Genomic DNA, 16660 nt, shown 5'->3' with positions numbered 1-16660 from the left:
CACGGATGTGGACTGGCTGCCAAATGGTTACTGTGCTCTCTGACATTAATATCAATATTTATATTAATATCATTGCTGCTGTCATTTTCTACAGCACTTGCTTTATTCAATTGGGTTTGTTTGATGCCTGACCGGTCACTCGTTTTTAGCAGGCTTGTCTGACATCGCCTGCTTGCTTGGCTCCATTTCCCCACACAGAACCCATCCTTGGCATCCTTCCCCTGCTCCCCAAACCAGCTCCTTCTCCTCTCCCGTCCTCCCCACCTCTGTATAATTTAGTGCATGCAATTGCACAGCAATTGGCTTCTCATGTGCTGGGCTGCTGAGGCCGCTCTTGATTAGAGAAAGGAGGGGGGTGACCTCCACTTCCCCTCACTGCTGACCCAGCACAGTAATTAATGTCGACGTGGGCTTCACAATGTATTTAGGAGAAGTAATTGGCCCTGGTGCAAGATGCACGGTCACTAATTACAACACAACAAGCTCTTACCAACTCCAAGTGCACGTGCTGGCCTTGTATGCCAGCATGGCTACAGCACGGGCCCTGGCCCTCTGCCTGCTCTCTTTCCCTGGTCCCTAATCCCAGCTCTGGAGCACGGTGGGGACCCTGTTTCCATGGATTTCCCCTTGCAGCTCAGGTTTCCGGATGCTCAGAGCCTAAGCAGGCGTGATCGTAGTCCTCCCTGGGGCACAGCCCTTCCTGTCTGTCCAGATGCCTGGTTCTCCTCTCACCTCTGCTCTTGCTCCATAAGATTTTCCCTAAAGAGGAAAGGGTATCAAAAAGGGTATCAGAGGATGAATTTTGCATTGGCTGTGACAGGCTGGGTGGGAGTTTGTCCACTTTCAGCTCCTAATTCAAAACATCCTGCTTGAGAGAGCCCGCTAGCTCAGCCTGGCCTGGGAAGCAAGGGGTTAAAGTTGCAAAGGAGAAAAAAAAAAATCCCCAAAAGAGATTAAATAAAGCAACTACAGTTGTGTAAGCTTCATATAATTTAATCAGGTTTGCTTTTATTTGTCTCTTTACTCAGAGTGTAACATTAGCTATTGCAAGTGACGGGAAGGAAACAGTGCTTGCTCATGCACACACTAATCCGCAGTGAGCACCGGGTTGTCGGTACCAGCTCCCTTCCTCTGCAGGGTTTGGGGGGAAGCTTGTTGCTTTGTGAGAATTTAAGCCTGATTAAATATTTAATTCAGTATTGTTCATTTATTTCTGCTAAGGATCAGCAAGTTAAACACAGGGGCTTAGGGAGGCGACGAGTCAGGGGCCTCAGACATTGCTGTGCTGCTCTTGATGAGGTTTTCATGTCCTCTCGTGGGATGGTCACTGTTGGGCAGGACCTGTTTCCTGTCTTATTGAAATCCTGCTGCTTTACAGCCTATGGTCTACTTTGACTGATCTTGACTGCAAAAGCACCAGCAATGCACAGGGGTGGGAATCCAGCATAACTCCTGCTGCCCCAGTTTCACTGGTGGGTCTGGTAGGTCTGCAGTGCAGCCAGTGCACTCCAACCAGCTCTGGGGTCTTGCCATGCTGGGGAATCAACTGGCATCTCTGTGTCCCCACAGGGAGCAGCTCATGCTGCTTAATCTCAGGCGTCTGCTGAGTTACCAGTGTAATTGCATTGAGGTCCCTGTGTGTCTGGAGGGAGGGGCTCCAGGAAAATATAACTTAAAGTATTTCCATTCCTAGCAGGACATCATTCTCAGGCCTGCATTAGGAGAAATTGAGCCATGTGGTGCCCACTAGAGGAGCCTCAAGGATGGGGGCAGAGAGGGTTTGTCACTCCCCATTGCTCTTCTGAGGTGCTCTAAGGCAGGTGTCCCCTCTCACCTGGGTAGTGAGGGTGACAGTCCCACCTGGGGACCCATATCAGAGAGTTGACAAGGATGTGGTGGAAAACAGAGTTTTTGTCCAGTGGAAAAGAGTATTTTGAAGAGTAAAATTACAACTGTGAGGAATTTCACTGAACTGAAAAGTGCCAATCCAAAGTTTTGACTGAAGTTAAATGATTTGATGTGTCAAAACCCTGTTCTTCATTTTGAGTTGGTGTTTTGAAATGAAAAGTGTTGTTTTCTTTCCAAATACCTACATGAAATGAAATTTTACGCTTATTCTCCCATTCAGGAAGACAAGATTGGGGAATAGTTTTAACCACAGCAAGGCTTTTGTTCAGAGGAAATCTCTTCTAACAGGAAAGCAGAGTGTTGTAGAAATGTTCATTTCTGGTAAGGAGTGTGGTCAGGGCTGACCAGACCTGGGCTGCCGATGGCAGCATGGAGATGAAAGCATCCCAGCCCAATCCCTGTTGGGTCCTACATGGCCAAGTATGGCCAGAAATACACCTTCAAACGTCTCATGAGAAAAGGGACTGTTTCAGGCTGTGTCTGGAGTGGGACATTGCCAGGTTTCTGCTGTTTGCTTCCCTGTCTGAAATCCATCTCCCCCAAACCAGGCGGGTTTGCTGCTGGTGGAGCTCAGGGTTGTGGCTTTATTTGCTTTCTGTGCAATACCCCAAGTGCATGTTGCAGTGACTTGGGTGGGAATTGGGCTGCTTGTTAGCTGAAATTGAAAATTATAATTTGTGTGTGTGCTTGGGAGAGAAAGAGTGTGTATGGGAGGGAAGTGCATTTATGTGCCTGTACACAAAGACTCTCTCTGGAGAGAGTCTTTGTATGGAAGGGTGTGTATATATAGACAGCTCTATACAGCGATGCCCTGAGACTGTTAACCTGGTGCTGGGGTATTGCAAACTAGATAACACTCTGGAGGGAACTGAGACTGATCACCAAAGAGGAAGCTTGACAGTATGGAGGGAGGAAATCCAGCTGCTTCTTGACCCTTTTTCATCATTTCTTCTTGTGGGATGAGGGTGAATCCAGGGTATTGTTCAGCCCAGTCACCTGTTTGTCACCCTCCTGGTCATGCCTGTCTCTCAGCTTTGCTCTATCCTTTCAGGTCCAGGCAAATGTGGAGAAGTCCTTGACCCTCTTTGGTCAACTCCTGAACAAGAAGCACTTCTTGTTGACCTTCATCCGCACTCTGGAGGCTCAGCGGAGCTTCTCCATGCGGGACCGCGGCAATGTGGCCTCCCTCATCATGACGGCGCTGCAGGGCGAGATGGAGTATGCCACAGGTGTGCTGAAGCAGCTCCTCTCTGACCTTATCGAGAAGAACCTGGAGAGTAAGAACCACCCCAAGCTGCTCTTGCGGAGGTGAGTAACCAGCCGAGAGTTTGGAGCTGTGGGACAGTGCCCAGGCTCTTCTGAGTGTGGTGACACGAGCTGGTGTCCTTTGGGGATGCCGTCAGTGATGGCTTTGGTGTTGGCTGTGGCAGTGTGAGCACTGGGTGTGTGGTCAAGCATTTCCTTGCCTGTTTGCGTGCAAGTGTGAGAGGGATGTGGGACCACCTGCCCCCAGCCAACTCAGAACACCCATGGGATGTTCTCACTCTAGTTTGACCCATGTGGGCTTATGTTGCCTGGGAAGGAGTGACCAAGGTACTCGGCAGCTGCTAGCTGCACAGGCTGGTGCAGGGAGAGTACACGCTGGTGCCAGGCACTGTGGCATGTAAGGATGCCCCCGTCTGCCTTCCCTTCTCCAGGTGATCAGGTGGTCCTCCCCACCTCTTGGCATGTGGAGTGTCTCTTGACTTGCCTGGCAGTTGCATGGGTGCCTCTGTGGGCTGGCAGCAGGCAGGAGTCCTCCTTTCCCTGCCGTCTCCTCAGGGCTTGTCCACCTTGCCAGTCACATGGGGGTTTTCCCGGGAAAGCCAAGTGGATTTTTGGAAGCTGGGAGTCTCAACGGGGCTGGTGGGAGTGCGAGCAGGAGGCAGCCTGCCAAGCCCTGCTGTGAGTCTGCCTGGCCCATCAATATTTAACGATAGCTCTGAGCTCTCCTTCATCACAGACTGATGAATATTGAAAGATACACCAAGTCCTGAACAAAAATTATTAATAAGCTCTACTGGTTCAGCTCGAGGCCCTCTGTGCCATCTTCTCCCTTCACACACTATGCTGTGCCTCCCCATCTCTACCTCCTCCAGCCCAGTGCCACCAGCCTCCAGCGGAGATGCAGGGATGGCCGAGCAGCACAGGGCTGGCATGTCACCAGGAAGGCTCAAGGAAACCCGAGCATCATCCAAACATCAGCTGATGTTTGTGGCATGGCCAGACTGGACAAAGCCTGTGAGGTTTTGTGTGCTTGACCATGGGGAAACACCTGGAGAAGACCCAGGTGTGAGCTGGTCCCAGTTACATCCGTGTTGCCAGTCTTTTAGACACATTGCTTTCTTTCTCTGCTTCATTTATCATGTTACAAGGGTGCCCTTAATGTTTCAAAGCATCTCATTAGCAGAGTGATGTGTGGTGCAGACCTATGGCTGACTGGGTGGGTCTTGGAGGAGCCAACCGGTGTTCCCCATCCCTGTTCCCTGAGTGCATCCTTAGGCTCTTCCCTTCTGATTGTCCCTCCACAACACCAGGTTTCACTGAAATATTAAACACATTTCCAGCTCCTGAAGTAAATCAATAAAATATAAATAAAAGGCAGTATGAGGAGGCCAGCACAGCAGTGGCTGATCCGTAGCAGTAGAACAGGGGCAGAGCCCAGCCTGCGCCAGTGCAGTGAGAGCCGGCAGCCCAAAGACTGTTGGTCCCCAGCCCCAGCACTCGAGGGCCCATTGCAATTAGGACAGGGATGAGGCCCTCTGGCCAGTGCCTTGCTTGTGCATCCCTGAGTGATATTTAACAGAGCCACTGTTCTTCCTGAAGCCATGACGTGGAGTAAGCGGTGCCAAGGGCTGGGCTTCTCTATCCAGTTGATTAGCCCTGCTGTTGGGTGTGAGAGTGTGCTTACCGCCCAGGGCAACTGGATTAACATTGATCTAACTGGGGAGAGCTGTTATTTATTTTGTTGTTGGATAATCCCCCCCTTGCTGTGGCATCTGGCTCTATTGCGGATAAAGACAAACATCCGCCAGAGCTCGAGTGGTGGCACTTCAGATGAGCATTACAGGCTTGTCAGCAAAGGACCTGGTCCAGGGCTGGGGAGAATGTCTGCTGAATTGCTTCAGTCCACTCCTCCCTTGGCTTTCTCCCCATGTCCCTTTCCTTCTCCTTTTTTTTGTTCCCCATGATGGATTAATTTTTCCTGTTGGGGGCAGGAAGTCTTCCCTTCCCTGGAGGCTTGGGTAATGCTGTCCCCAAATGATTTAAGGAAGGCTGTGCTGTTCCGGGGGAGGGGGGGGCAAAAAGGGCTAAACCCCATTAGCACAAGAGAAAACCTTAGAAGGGGCCATATGACCCTGAGTCAGCTTGAATAAACTCTGGGAAAGTGGATTTCCTAGCCCAGCCATCTGCTCCTGGCCCATCTGTTGGGCATGGCATTGCCATGGGGCAGTGCATGGCAATGGGCAGTGGGACTCCTTCTGGTGGCTCTGACATTTGCGTTTCTTCTGGGTTTTGTTTCTTGAGTCAACTCGTTTGTATTTGTTTCCCTGGTGCAAGAGGAATGCAGCCACATCCCTGAGGTTATTAGTATTGCCTGTGCTTTCAGGAGCGTCTGTGTTTGCAAGTGGCTGATCTGATGATTAATGCGTGGATAAGCTGAAGAAGCCTAACCAGAAAGGGTCGAGGGACTGGCTGGCATTTTTACTTTAAAAGGAGTGAAAGCCAAAGCCATGATAAAAATAATAGATGTGTTAAGGGGAATTTTAATCTTGAGGCAGAGAGATAAGGTGTTGTGTGTTAAGCTCCACCTGTAGGGCTGCACAGTTCACCTGGCTCCGGTGTCACCCTCAGCTCCCTCCATGCCAGGCTGCCCCTCTCTCTGCTGGTGTGGCACATCCTGGCTGCAGTACCAGCACCTGGAGGGACCCACATCCTATTTGGACCCACCATGTTTCACACCCATCCTGCAGGATCTCCCTCTTGTGCATGGTCCCAAACAGACACAGGTCCCCCTGGACCTTCCTTGCCATGCTGCTTTGGAGCATGATGTCATCTGGATTGGAACCATGCTTTAGGAAACTAGGGGCAATATATAGGTTTTCTTAAGGCAGTTTTGGCTGTTTCCTTCAACTGTGTCTCCGAAAGCTGAGAGACATGGCTCCATTTTTAAATTCCTTTTGGAGCAGGTGGTTGCAGCACTGTATACCTGCAAACTCCTGTATCACTCCCCACTCCCAGGGAAAGGTTAAATCTCAAGCCTGGCACAGTCTCTGTGTTCCAAAGGTACATGGAAAACAGGTTAAGCTTCCAACCACTGCTCTTACTCCTTTCTTCTTTAATCCCCTTGTTTATGGCTGAATTAGTACTAGAGATAAGTTTTACTAAAAATGTATTGGGGCCAAAGACTCTGGACCTAAATCCAGTGGTGGCTTTAACCAAGACCTGGTACAGTGGTCTGGTGGTGGTTATTATCCTCTTGGTCTACTGTGAGCCCCCGGCTTTGAAGCTTTAGAGATCAAGGGGTACGAGAGAGGTCGCAGGGAAGTCCCTTGTCACCTGTAGTGGTGACCTGCATCAGGGCAATGGCAGTGTTGAGTGCATTACAGGAGCAGAAGGCAGCAGCAGCTCCCAGGTGGGGAGAGGGGTTTCCAGCTAGATCGAGCACATGGTTTTGTGGGAGGAGGTGCTCCTGTCATGGGAATGTGGGTCAGGATCTGGCTTTGCCTTGCAACCTCAGCTCTTCCTTCAGGGTGTGCTTTAACTGGGGAGCTTGAAGTAGGTTTGGTGACATTGTACCTGGCTCAGGTGTGTCATACAGTCCTCCTGTGGAGGGAGCTGCCTGGTTCCAATGGGACGTGATAGAAGAAACAAAGTTCATTGAAGTAGAAGGTACCGGGGGGAAACAGAAAGCTGCTCATCCCCTGGGTGAAAGTCCCCGTGGGATAAGGTTGAGCTCTCCAGTTCTCCAAATATACTGGAGACCAATTGCTTCTCCCTCTTTGGGGGCTACTGTGGCTCAGCCCTGTGGATGGGCAGGCTTTCCACTAGAGCTTGTGCTGTCTGCTTGTGCCCCCTACTTTGAGGATCCTGCCATTCCACATGAGACTTTTTAAAGCCAAAAATAATTTAGCCACAGTCTAAGGGTGAAGTGGCAACGGGTGAGATCAGAGACCTTTAATATTCTCTGCTGATGGTTTTGCTCTCTACTTTCCCTACAGAACGGAATCAGTGGCAGAGAAGATGCTGACGAATTGGTTCACGTTTCTGCTGTACAAGTTTCTGAAGGTGAGTTTGGGAAGGGATGGCAACCCTGTGTGGAGAGGGAGGTGGTTTCTGCCTTGCCAGGACAGGCAGCATGCTACCCAAAGCCTGGACTATCACGCTCCTGAGCGTTGCCACTCCCTCCTGGAGCAGAGATTGCTTCCCAGACCTCTGTTCCCATCCTGGTTTTCTGAGATGTGATTAGTAATTCTGGGTCTCCTTTTTGGGAAATAGCTGAGTTTGAGAAATGAAATCCATATTGGGATTGCTTAATGCATAGTGGATTTGAGATCTTAACAATGGTGCCCTGAGGAAAGATAAATATGAAGCAACTCAGCTGAGTCTTGGAGTGGTCCCCATTCCTCTCTTCTTGCCTCTGCTTGTGTAACTCAGGCAGAAACAGCCCTGGGAGCTGGTCCTTCTGTAGGCATGACTGTGATTGGAGGCTATTTCTGCCTGTTTGAGTGGCAGTTTGGTGAGTTGCACTCTTCATGTAGCACTGCCACTGCTTCTTCATCTCTCCAACACTGAGGTTCCATGGTAGGGGAACTGTTTCCTACAGGCATCTCTACCACTGCTGCCTCCCCTGCAAAAGGTGCCTCATTGGGGATGAATGCTTGAGGGACCTGTTGACAGCCAGGGACACAGCTCTCCGCTGTGTTAGCTTGAATTCACCTTTTTCCTAGTTTCATCAGGGTAGCAGAAGAAGATATCAAAGTGTAAGCTCTGGTTTTAGCGCTTGTTCATCTGCCCGTATTGAGAACATTTATTCCAACAGCACCAGTGCTTCCACTGCTGGAGCTGCACCAGTGGCCATGTAGGTTACACAGAAGCAGCTCCAGGCCATGCACCCCTGCCTCAGTCCTGCTACCGCTTTGGGATGGCTCCGTCAGGGTGAACGGCACCTGCAGTCCTGATGCTGGTCTGTCAGTCAGCAGAGCTGTTTCTTGGGATCCTGCCTGGTGTCGGTGCAGCGAGGCTGGGTGGCACGCAGCCGTTTTTGTGGGATTTCATCCCTCATTAAGATAAAGAGAGTTTGAACCATTTCCAGCCAAGAGATGAGAGCGAGCAGTAGTATGAGCAGAACTCAAGTGATCGTCAACGAGAGGTGATTTATAATATCACTTACATGCACTTGGCATTTTGCCTCTGTCGAGGGATAGCCTGTATCTATAAAAATCTCGCTAGCGTGCAGTGGAGATCGCTTGCCAGAGGTGGGAGAGGAGAGAAGCTGTGCTGGTCATGGGGAGGTGTCAAACCTCCTTCCACCTCTTTGTGCCAGGGCTTTGCCCAGCAGGGCCCCTGCAGCAGCAGTGCCCAGTGGGATTGGATAGGGCACTGGCAGGTGACTCTTTGGGCTCTGTGGACTTGGTGGAACAGGCAGGAGTAGCTCTCCTTGTGGATAAACTCCCTCAAGGCTCCCTGAAGTGGGCAGGGTTGTGCTTTGGCCAAGCAAAGTGTGGTGCATAGCCTATGAAGGCCAACAGCGGCGTTTGGGGATGTTGCATTCACATGTGTGACCTGACTCCCTTGGCCTGTCCTGACTGGGCTGAGCCATGTGGGCAGGTGGCAGGGGTATGCTCACCTTGTTCAGAAACTGCTTTGGATCAGCTCATGTACCACCACTGTCCTGCATCTGTCCTTGTATAGCCTTGTTCCCTTTCAGAGAGGCTTCTGGGTGCATCACCAGTGCAGGTTGAGGATTAGGAGCAGCAGGTGAGAGATGTGGGGATGATACCAGAGCAGTGGTTTTTATAAAGTCCTTGGCTACACCATGACTTTGGCATGGGAAAATGCCTCCAGACTCTGAGTGGTAGCAGCAGGAGAGATGTCTGATCTAGATGCACCATTACAGAAGAAACATACACAGAGGACATGAATAAACTTGCTGGCTGTGAAATTTGTTGTGCTGGGATTCCTTTCCCCGGGAAGTGGTTGAAACTCCATTGCTTGAGTCACTTGAGTTAGACTGGAAGAGGCTCGAGGATGTGCTCGTGGCCTCTCCTGGGTCAGAGGAGACCCACGGGGCGATTTCTGCCTGTGTCCTGGCAGTGAGGATCACAGGTGGCATCAAAAGCAGGAGAAGCCTGTGGAGTAGATGGAGAGTATCACAGCAGACAGTTTGCCAGCAGGGAAACTGCCCCAAACTGCAGTAATTGTGCGTGTAAATGAGGCAGGCGGCCGCATGCCCAGCTGCCAGATCGGCTCTCAGCAAACCTGCCCGGAGCAGGGCCGGGCATTCGACATCACATGGCTGAGATATGCTGGGGTGAGGGACAGGGACAGGACACCCCCCCATGCCCAGGGCCAGCAGCTTAGGGAGCCACTGAGGGCTGGCAGTTTCAGGAGGACCCTGTAGAAGCATTTATCAGACTCTTAATGAGACACCTCAGGGAAAGGGAGACGGATAAATTGAGACAAGTGCTGAAAAATGCACAATATTAGGTGCCTGATGAGCTAGATCTAGTCAGTAAGACAGTTTGGGAGTTAGCTGGCTTGCCTCAGCCTGCTCCCAACATACCAACATGGGCATGCATGGGGTGTCTGCAGCTGCCCTCCTCCAGCTCGGCTCTCAGAGAGAGCCCTCCCAAAGCCCTCCTCAGTCAGGCCCCCAGCAGTGAGCAAACTGCATAAGGGCTGGCAGTGTGAGCACAGCCACATTTAGGGGGCAGGCTCCCTTCTGTCAGCATGAGGGGCCACCTGGCCCCATCTCAGTGGTCCCCTGCTGTATTTCACCTGAAGGAGTTCATCTTGGGTCAACTGCCCGGCACTGGTTTCTTTGGTCCCTGTTCATTTTGTTGGTCTCTGTCAGGGATGATCCCTAAACCACCCTCACCTGTGGTGTCTCAGCACAGTGTGACCCACAGAGCATCTTGGCCCTGATCTTCAGGATCTGATGGAGCCAGTGAGGCTGGGAGTGAGGTGCTGCATTTTGAGGGTAGGACCCGCACTCAGAACAGGAGGGTCAGCCGAGCTGCAGTGTGGAGGATGCTCAGAGTCAGGGGGACAGGGCAGAGGAGCTGTTTTGGTTGACATTAAGGTGTCTGACAGGTCAGAAGGAGACCAGAATCCCGGGGCACACAGGGGCCTGCAAAAGCCCGCATGATGCTGGAGGAGTGGTGTACCCATCAAATGAACCGCTGATGCCTCCATCCTTCCAAGGAGGCTGTAGGGCTAGCTCTAATCCATGCATCCAAATTTCCTGTCAGCCCACCTGGCATTCGAGGAGCAGAGGAGGTGATACTGAGGAGGTGATGCTGTGGTGTCTGGAGAGCAACTGGGATGCCAGTGGGGGGAAGGACTGAGCCCACCTGTCTTGGTGTGGATTCCCAGAGGTGGGTGCAGAGCTGCAGTTGGTGGGACAGCACCCATGCCTTGCTGGAGAGGGGAAGGCTGTTCACTGAGATGGGAGCAGCCATGCCAGATGAAAGCAGGAGTCTTGCTCCAGGCTGTCCTCCATCCACACCACTTCCACAGACTTGGAAGTTTCACAACGAGTTTTTACAAGCAACCAAAAGAAGCAACTCAGGTCTTCTGGAGGGGTAGGCCTGGGGTGCCGTGGGACCCCTGGGGGCTCACCACTCTGTGGTCAGCCTTGCCTCGTCGGGCAGCCAGTGATGTGCAGCCAAGCACCCACTTGGGTCTCTCACTTTTCCAGGCTGACTTAATGAAGCCAAGTTTGCAAATGAAACATAATTTCAAAGACAGGCATGTTGTCGGAAGGTCTGGGGATGATGTATGCCTGTTCCTGCTCGTTAGCAGCTGTCTCTTTAATTACCGCAGATGCTAACGAGATGCTAACAGCATATGGTGACAGGGAGAGCAGCCGCACTTTGCACCAAAGTACAATTTATTTGTGAGGCGGCCGGGAGGGAGGGACGAGGGCTGGTGGGGTAAAATCTGCTGGGACTTCTCCCCATCCCCTCCGCTCCCATCATACCTTTTATTCTCCCTTAGGGCTAATTCCTGTATCTGGAAGGGCTCACTGGGATGCAGCTCAGGGGAAATGTTTGGGCCCTGGGTGATAAAGGGGTGTCCACTCCCAGTCCCCCTATACCAACACATTGCTCCAGGCTGGTTGGTGCCTCCAACCTTGGCATGTCCTTTCCTGTTCCTGAATCTAGCATCTCTGGGGGAAAGTGTCTGGTCCAGTTTCCCGTTCCCTTCCTTGCAGATTAATGCTGATGTGCCTCTGTCTGGTGGCTAAAGCTAGCTCTGACTACAGGGGCTTGCAGTGAGGGGATGTAGGTGGCAAATGATTTAACTACAGGAGACCTCATTGCTTGGTCCCCTCCATCGCTGGGAGTCTCAGGGTAGGGTTGTCAATGGGTTACTCCCTTGCTTATCCTTCCCAGTGTATTTGGCTGCCTGTGCCCAGCTGTCATTTGAAGAAACCTCCTTTGACCTCTCATGTGAGACAGAGCTCCTGGCAGATGTCAGAACGGCATTGTGCTACCTGGGCAAGAGCCTCCAGGCTGTCCCATGCAGCATACCCTTTCCAGTCCTCAGGTGCTTCTCTTGGCTGGAGCAGGTCAACAGACAGGCCGTATCCCATATACAGAGTTCCCAGACCTCTTCACGAGTCCTGAATTTAACCTTTTTAGCTCATCTTTGGCCTGTAGAAGGAGCAGAGTTCACGGAGGAGTGTCTGGAAACTCTGGAAAAGTGAGCCTAGGCATTGATAGACAAGGCAGCACCTTCAGTGGGCTTGGAAGGAGAGAATGAGTTCCCTTCACAAGATGAATTTTACTGTGGGCCCCCTTTCCTGTAGTCTTGAGCTGGAGTCTCTTTGTAAAGCCACATATGAGGTTTGATGTTGCAGGGCCACAGCAGGCTCCTGACACGGCGATGGTTCTTGAAAGGCAAAGCTGGTGCCTGGCACTTTCTCACCCCTCTCTCTCCCTCTCCTTCATCCTCTGTCCTGCAGGAGTGTGCTGGGGAACCACTCTTCATGCTCTACTGTGCCATCAAGCAGCAGATGGAGAAGGGACCCATTGATGCCATCACAGGAGAGGCTCGCTACTCCCTCAGTGAGGACAAGCTTATCCGGCAGCAGATTGACTACAAAATGCTGGTTAGTGCAACCAGAAGCCTCACTGTTACTGGTGCTTGCCAGGACTGCCAGGTCCAGCTATTTAACAAGATCTTGAAGGCACCCAAAGTACTTTTCAGAGAGTGGTTTGTCCCTTCTTCTTTCCAGCATCCCTGGGGGGCTTCTTTTTCTGTCTGAGTGGTGCCCATCTCTACCAGGGTTAGAAACAGGGCCTTTGCTTGGCAAGGTTTGCTCTTGCCATGGGCCTGAGAAAGTCAAACATGAACTGGATCCTGCTCCATATCTCTCCAAGCAAATCCCATGGCTGTGACAGATATGGGTGAGAGATGCTGTTGAGCGTGTGCTGCTTGGAGCAGTCCATGGCTCATGTTGGGTGGGGATCAAAGCTAGAGCCTTGAGAATAATGCCAGAGATGGAGAGGATTCTCCTCCTTATGAGCCCTCTCCTCAGTCCAGCTAAATGATAAGCCCGGCCCTTACCTTGGCTGAGCCTGCAGCTCGTTCTTCACTGGGGTGGGTCGGGAGGGGAGTGTGCCTGGGCATTGCTCAGTCTGGACAGGTTTTGGTGCATTGAGATGAGGTTTGCTGACCCAGCATTCCTCCACTGACATGGTGCTCTCTTCCTGGGAACAGCTGGAGATTTGAGGGTGGCAGGGAGAGGTGGGGAAAGGAGAAAGGGAGAGCAGGAATGTGCCACGTGGCTGCAGCTCCACAGCAGCACAGGAGGTGAGAAGACATGACCTTTAGACAGCTCTAGCCTCGCGTCCTCGGACCTGCCTTTGCAGCCAGTGCATCACAGCCTCTCACTCGAGCCTTTCTGACCTCCCCTCCTGTGCAGACCCTCAACTGCGTGAATCCCGAGAACGAGAACGCCCCAGAGATCCCTGTGAAGGTGCTGAACTGCGACACCATCACACAGGTGAAGGAGAAGCTGCTGGATGCTGTCTACAAGGGTGTACCCTATTCCCAGCGACCCAAAGCTGGAGACATGGACCTGGGTAAGAGAGAAGCCAAGCCACTGCCCTGTGGGGAGCAGGGATGTGACTAAGAGCAGAAGTCCCACAAAAACTATTCAAGGCAGGAAAATCTGTCTCCTACAGGAGCATATTTGTGCTTGTTCAGTCCACTTTTGCTGTGCTGGTGGCACTGACTGTGTGTGTGGAGCCTTGGTATGAGAGTGTGGGTCCTGCCAGTAGAGGGAATGGGGAGAGGAGCCTCCTTGGTTCTGGCTGTGGTCTGGATTGCAGACTTGAGGTGTCTGAAGCCCAAGGAGGCCAGCAGTAGTTGAAAACAGTGTCAATAATCTTGTTCCTAACGGAGGGACAGGACAATGGAGAAAAGCAAAGGAAACAGTCACCAGGCTCTTTTCCTTGAGTACTTGAATTTGCTCAACACGTTGATAGTCACCAGTCCTGGGGTTCAAAAGAGGCTGGGAGGGCTCCCAGACTGTGCTCCTACCCTCTCCTTGGCTTCGTGCTCCTATCACCCACTAACCACGAGCCCTTCTCCTCATGGGGACAGAGTGGCGGCAGGGCAGGATGGCCCGGATCATACTGCAGGACGAAGATGTCACCACAAAGATCGACAATGACTGGAAGAGGCTGAACACCCTGGCCCACTACCAGGTAAAGGCTGTCGTGGTGGAGAGCTCTGAGCAGTCATCAGCTCCTTTGAGCTCGAGCATCTCTTCCCCCTCCTCAGCTTGGTCAAGGCCTGGGCTCAGCTCTCCAGGGGCATGGCCAGGAGGTCTGCAGTCACTTTAGTGCCTGGGCCCCATATTTATGGTCCTTTTAAATGGGGCATCTCCAGGGCTCATAGAGGCTGTTTCCAGCTCTGACCTTACTTTGCCATTTTCATGCCAAATATCTGGTGTGTTCCTGTTCTGCCCCTTCCCCTGAGCTGTCGCAGAGGTGTGTCAGTCCCCTTTGCTGTAGATGATGTCCCTGGGATGGGTGGCAGTATAGCTTCATCCCACCGGGGCCGGTTTCTCCCTGTGCCAGGACTGTTCCCCCCATGCCTCTCCAGTGTAGCAGCCTGCTCACACCATCTCTGCCTGCAGGTGACAGATGGCTCCTCGGTAGCCCTGGTGCCCAAGCAGAACTCAGCATACAACATCTCCAACTCCTCCACCTTCACCAAGTCCCTCAGCAGATACGGTGAGTGCACAGGGGCATCCTCCGCTGGGCTGGCAGGGGAGCTGGCACTGGGCTGGGCGTGCAGACCAAGGCACAGGGCAAGTGACTGTAACTGTGACTCATGTGAACAAAATCCTCCAAACTCCCAGCTCTCCTGCACCATCCTATTTATTCTGGTGTTAGAGAGGGAGAGGATGTGCCCAGAGCCATCTCTCTTTGCAGTGTTTTGGACTCAGGGGAGAAAGACACGTGTGAGATTGCTGCTGTTAAGAGATCCCTTCCCTTTTATTCCCCTGAAATCTAATTAAAATAGGCACAGAGGCACTTAGCACTTAAAAGAGCAGAGTTGAAGACTGCAGTGAATATGCTGGCAGGTGTACTTCAGCCTTGGTTTGGAAGGGAATAGTGCGGTCAGCTCAAACTGACGCAGGAGGCATTTGTGGTCCTGCCACTTCTGTGCTGGGAGCAAGACAGGACTCTAAAAAATTCCTTCCACAGTGTTTCTGTATATCAGACAGGCTTGTATCAGGCTTGCACAGCAGGCTGTGAGGATGGTCCCAGCAGAGCTCCCAATCCATGGTGGCTGCAGAGGCTGGATCCCAAAGCTTCTGTGGAGGGAAGGGGAGTAATGGGGCTGGTGGCAAGGCAGAGGTGGGCAGGGTATGAGCATCCTCCTCTGCTTGGTGCTTGCAGAGAGCATGCTGAGGACAGCCAGCAGCCCCGACAGCTTGCGCTCACGGACCCCCATGATCACCCCTGACCTGGAGAGCGGCACCAAGCTCTGGCACCTGGTGAAAAACCATGACCACATGGACCAGCGGGAGGGCGATCGGGGCAGCAAGATGGTCTCAGAAATCTACCTGACCCGTCTGTTAGCAACCAAGGTATGGTCCAGAGGCACAGAGCTGCTGCCTGGCTTTTGAAATCTGGGTGGGGAAGGGTAGTGATTTGCATTGTCCAAAAGTGGTAAGCACTGCTTTTTTATTAGCTGCCTGCTCCCGCACAGGAGGAGCTGCTCTGTTAGTCTCTTTCCTGAGCTGGAGATGATGGTTTTGTGTGTCAAAACCTTCGGTGAATATCCCTTGAGTGGATATTCCTATTTGCTTTTTGCACCCTTTGGTGTTTTTGTATCTGTGAGCAGCTGCTGGTCTGCAAAGCAGAAATGCCCTGGGACAGGTACTTCATCTTCTTTGGTGTTTGGGAAAAAGTGCAGAATTGGTGATGTGGGAAGGGTAATTACCTGGGCATTTGGCCTCGCAGCAGGTTCCCCTTGATTCAGTGCATACAAACCTTTTCCAGTGCTGAGTGGGTGCCATGTGTCTGAAATGTTCCTAGAGAGGATCAGAGGGCTGTGCTGAAGGTACTGGCTCAGGATTGCAGAGACTGGGCTCAGCGACTTGGTTCCCTACCTCATGAGACGAGGGCTTTTTTGGTGATGTCTGTTGTCAGTTCTTCAGTATCCTAATGGGACCCAAAACAGACCACATTCACTTGGTTTTTGCTCTGTATGGTGCTTTTAGCATTACAGATCATACAGTGAAGGAGACACCTCATCATTGCAGTGTTTATTTTCCAGTATAAATCACTGAGAACCAGTAGGGTTACACAGACTGTATTGTGCTGCTATTCCAGGTGTAGGAATAGAAGTGAAATTGGTTTAGAGGTCGACCATTAGTTAAAGACGCACCTCTCTGTTGGTGCTGGGTGTTGCTGAGCAGCCCTTCTCTCTTTCTCCTCTTCAGGGCACTTTGCAGAAATTCGTGGATGACCTGTTTGAGACCATCTTCAGCACAGCTCACCGTGGGAGCGCGCTGCCCCTCGCCATCAAATACATGTTTGATTTCTTGGATGAACAGGCTGATAAGCATCAGATCAATGATTATGATGTCAGGCACACCTGGAAGAGTAACTGGTAATGGAGAGGAACAGTGGGATGGGGGGGAACCTAACAATATCACAGTGTCCAATCCCTCCCATGGGGAGCAGAAATACGTACCTGGAAATGATCCAGGACAAGAAAGGCCCATATATCTGTATTTCGGGTGTGGGTAAATCCTTTACATGCCTTCCTTCATCAGAAAAAAATCCCAGGAATGCAATGCTCCCTCAGCCCTTCCATCCCCAAATCCCAGGCACCACGCTCCCCCTGATGGCTGCAGTTGCTGAGGACCACAGCAGCTCTGTTTCCATCTCACCTTGGCCTTCTCCATCCTCTGGGCTCCTCTGGGGATGCCAGTCCGAGTTCTCATCACCGCTGTCCT

The 16660-nt window shown here is 51.8% G+C and overlaps 1 protein-coding gene across 1 annotated transcript in view; it reads left to right on the top strand.

Moving 5' to 3' along the window:
• The window catches only part of PLXNA1 (plexin A1), a 101261-nt gene that overhangs the window by 75844 nt on the left and 8757 nt on the right, over positions 1 to 16660 (top strand). Inside the window, exons 21-28 of the mRNA XM_064667499.1 lie at positions 2960 to 3216; positions 7170 to 7236; positions 12140 to 12286; positions 13103 to 13262; positions 13786 to 13889; positions 14324 to 14420; positions 15093 to 15283; positions 16142 to 16311. Of these exons, the coding sequence (XP_064523569.1) occupies positions 2960 to 3216; positions 7170 to 7236; positions 12140 to 12286; positions 13103 to 13262; positions 13786 to 13889; positions 14324 to 14420; positions 15093 to 15283; positions 16142 to 16311 (1193 nt within the window). The remainder of the gene's footprint in view (positions 1 to 2959; positions 3217 to 7169; positions 7237 to 12139; positions 12287 to 13102; positions 13263 to 13785; positions 13890 to 14323; positions 14421 to 15092; positions 15284 to 16141; positions 16312 to 16660) is intronic.

This window comes from Pseudopipra pipra, chromosome 11, assembly GCF_036250125.1.
Source record: "Pseudopipra pipra isolate bDixPip1 chromosome 11, bDixPip1.hap1, whole genome shotgun sequence".
NCBI lineage: Eukaryota > Metazoa > Chordata > Aves > Passeriformes > Pipridae > Pseudopipra > Pseudopipra pipra.
The sequence above is the reverse complement of the archived record's forward strand: the minus strand, read 5'-3'. Positions and strand labels throughout refer to the sequence as shown.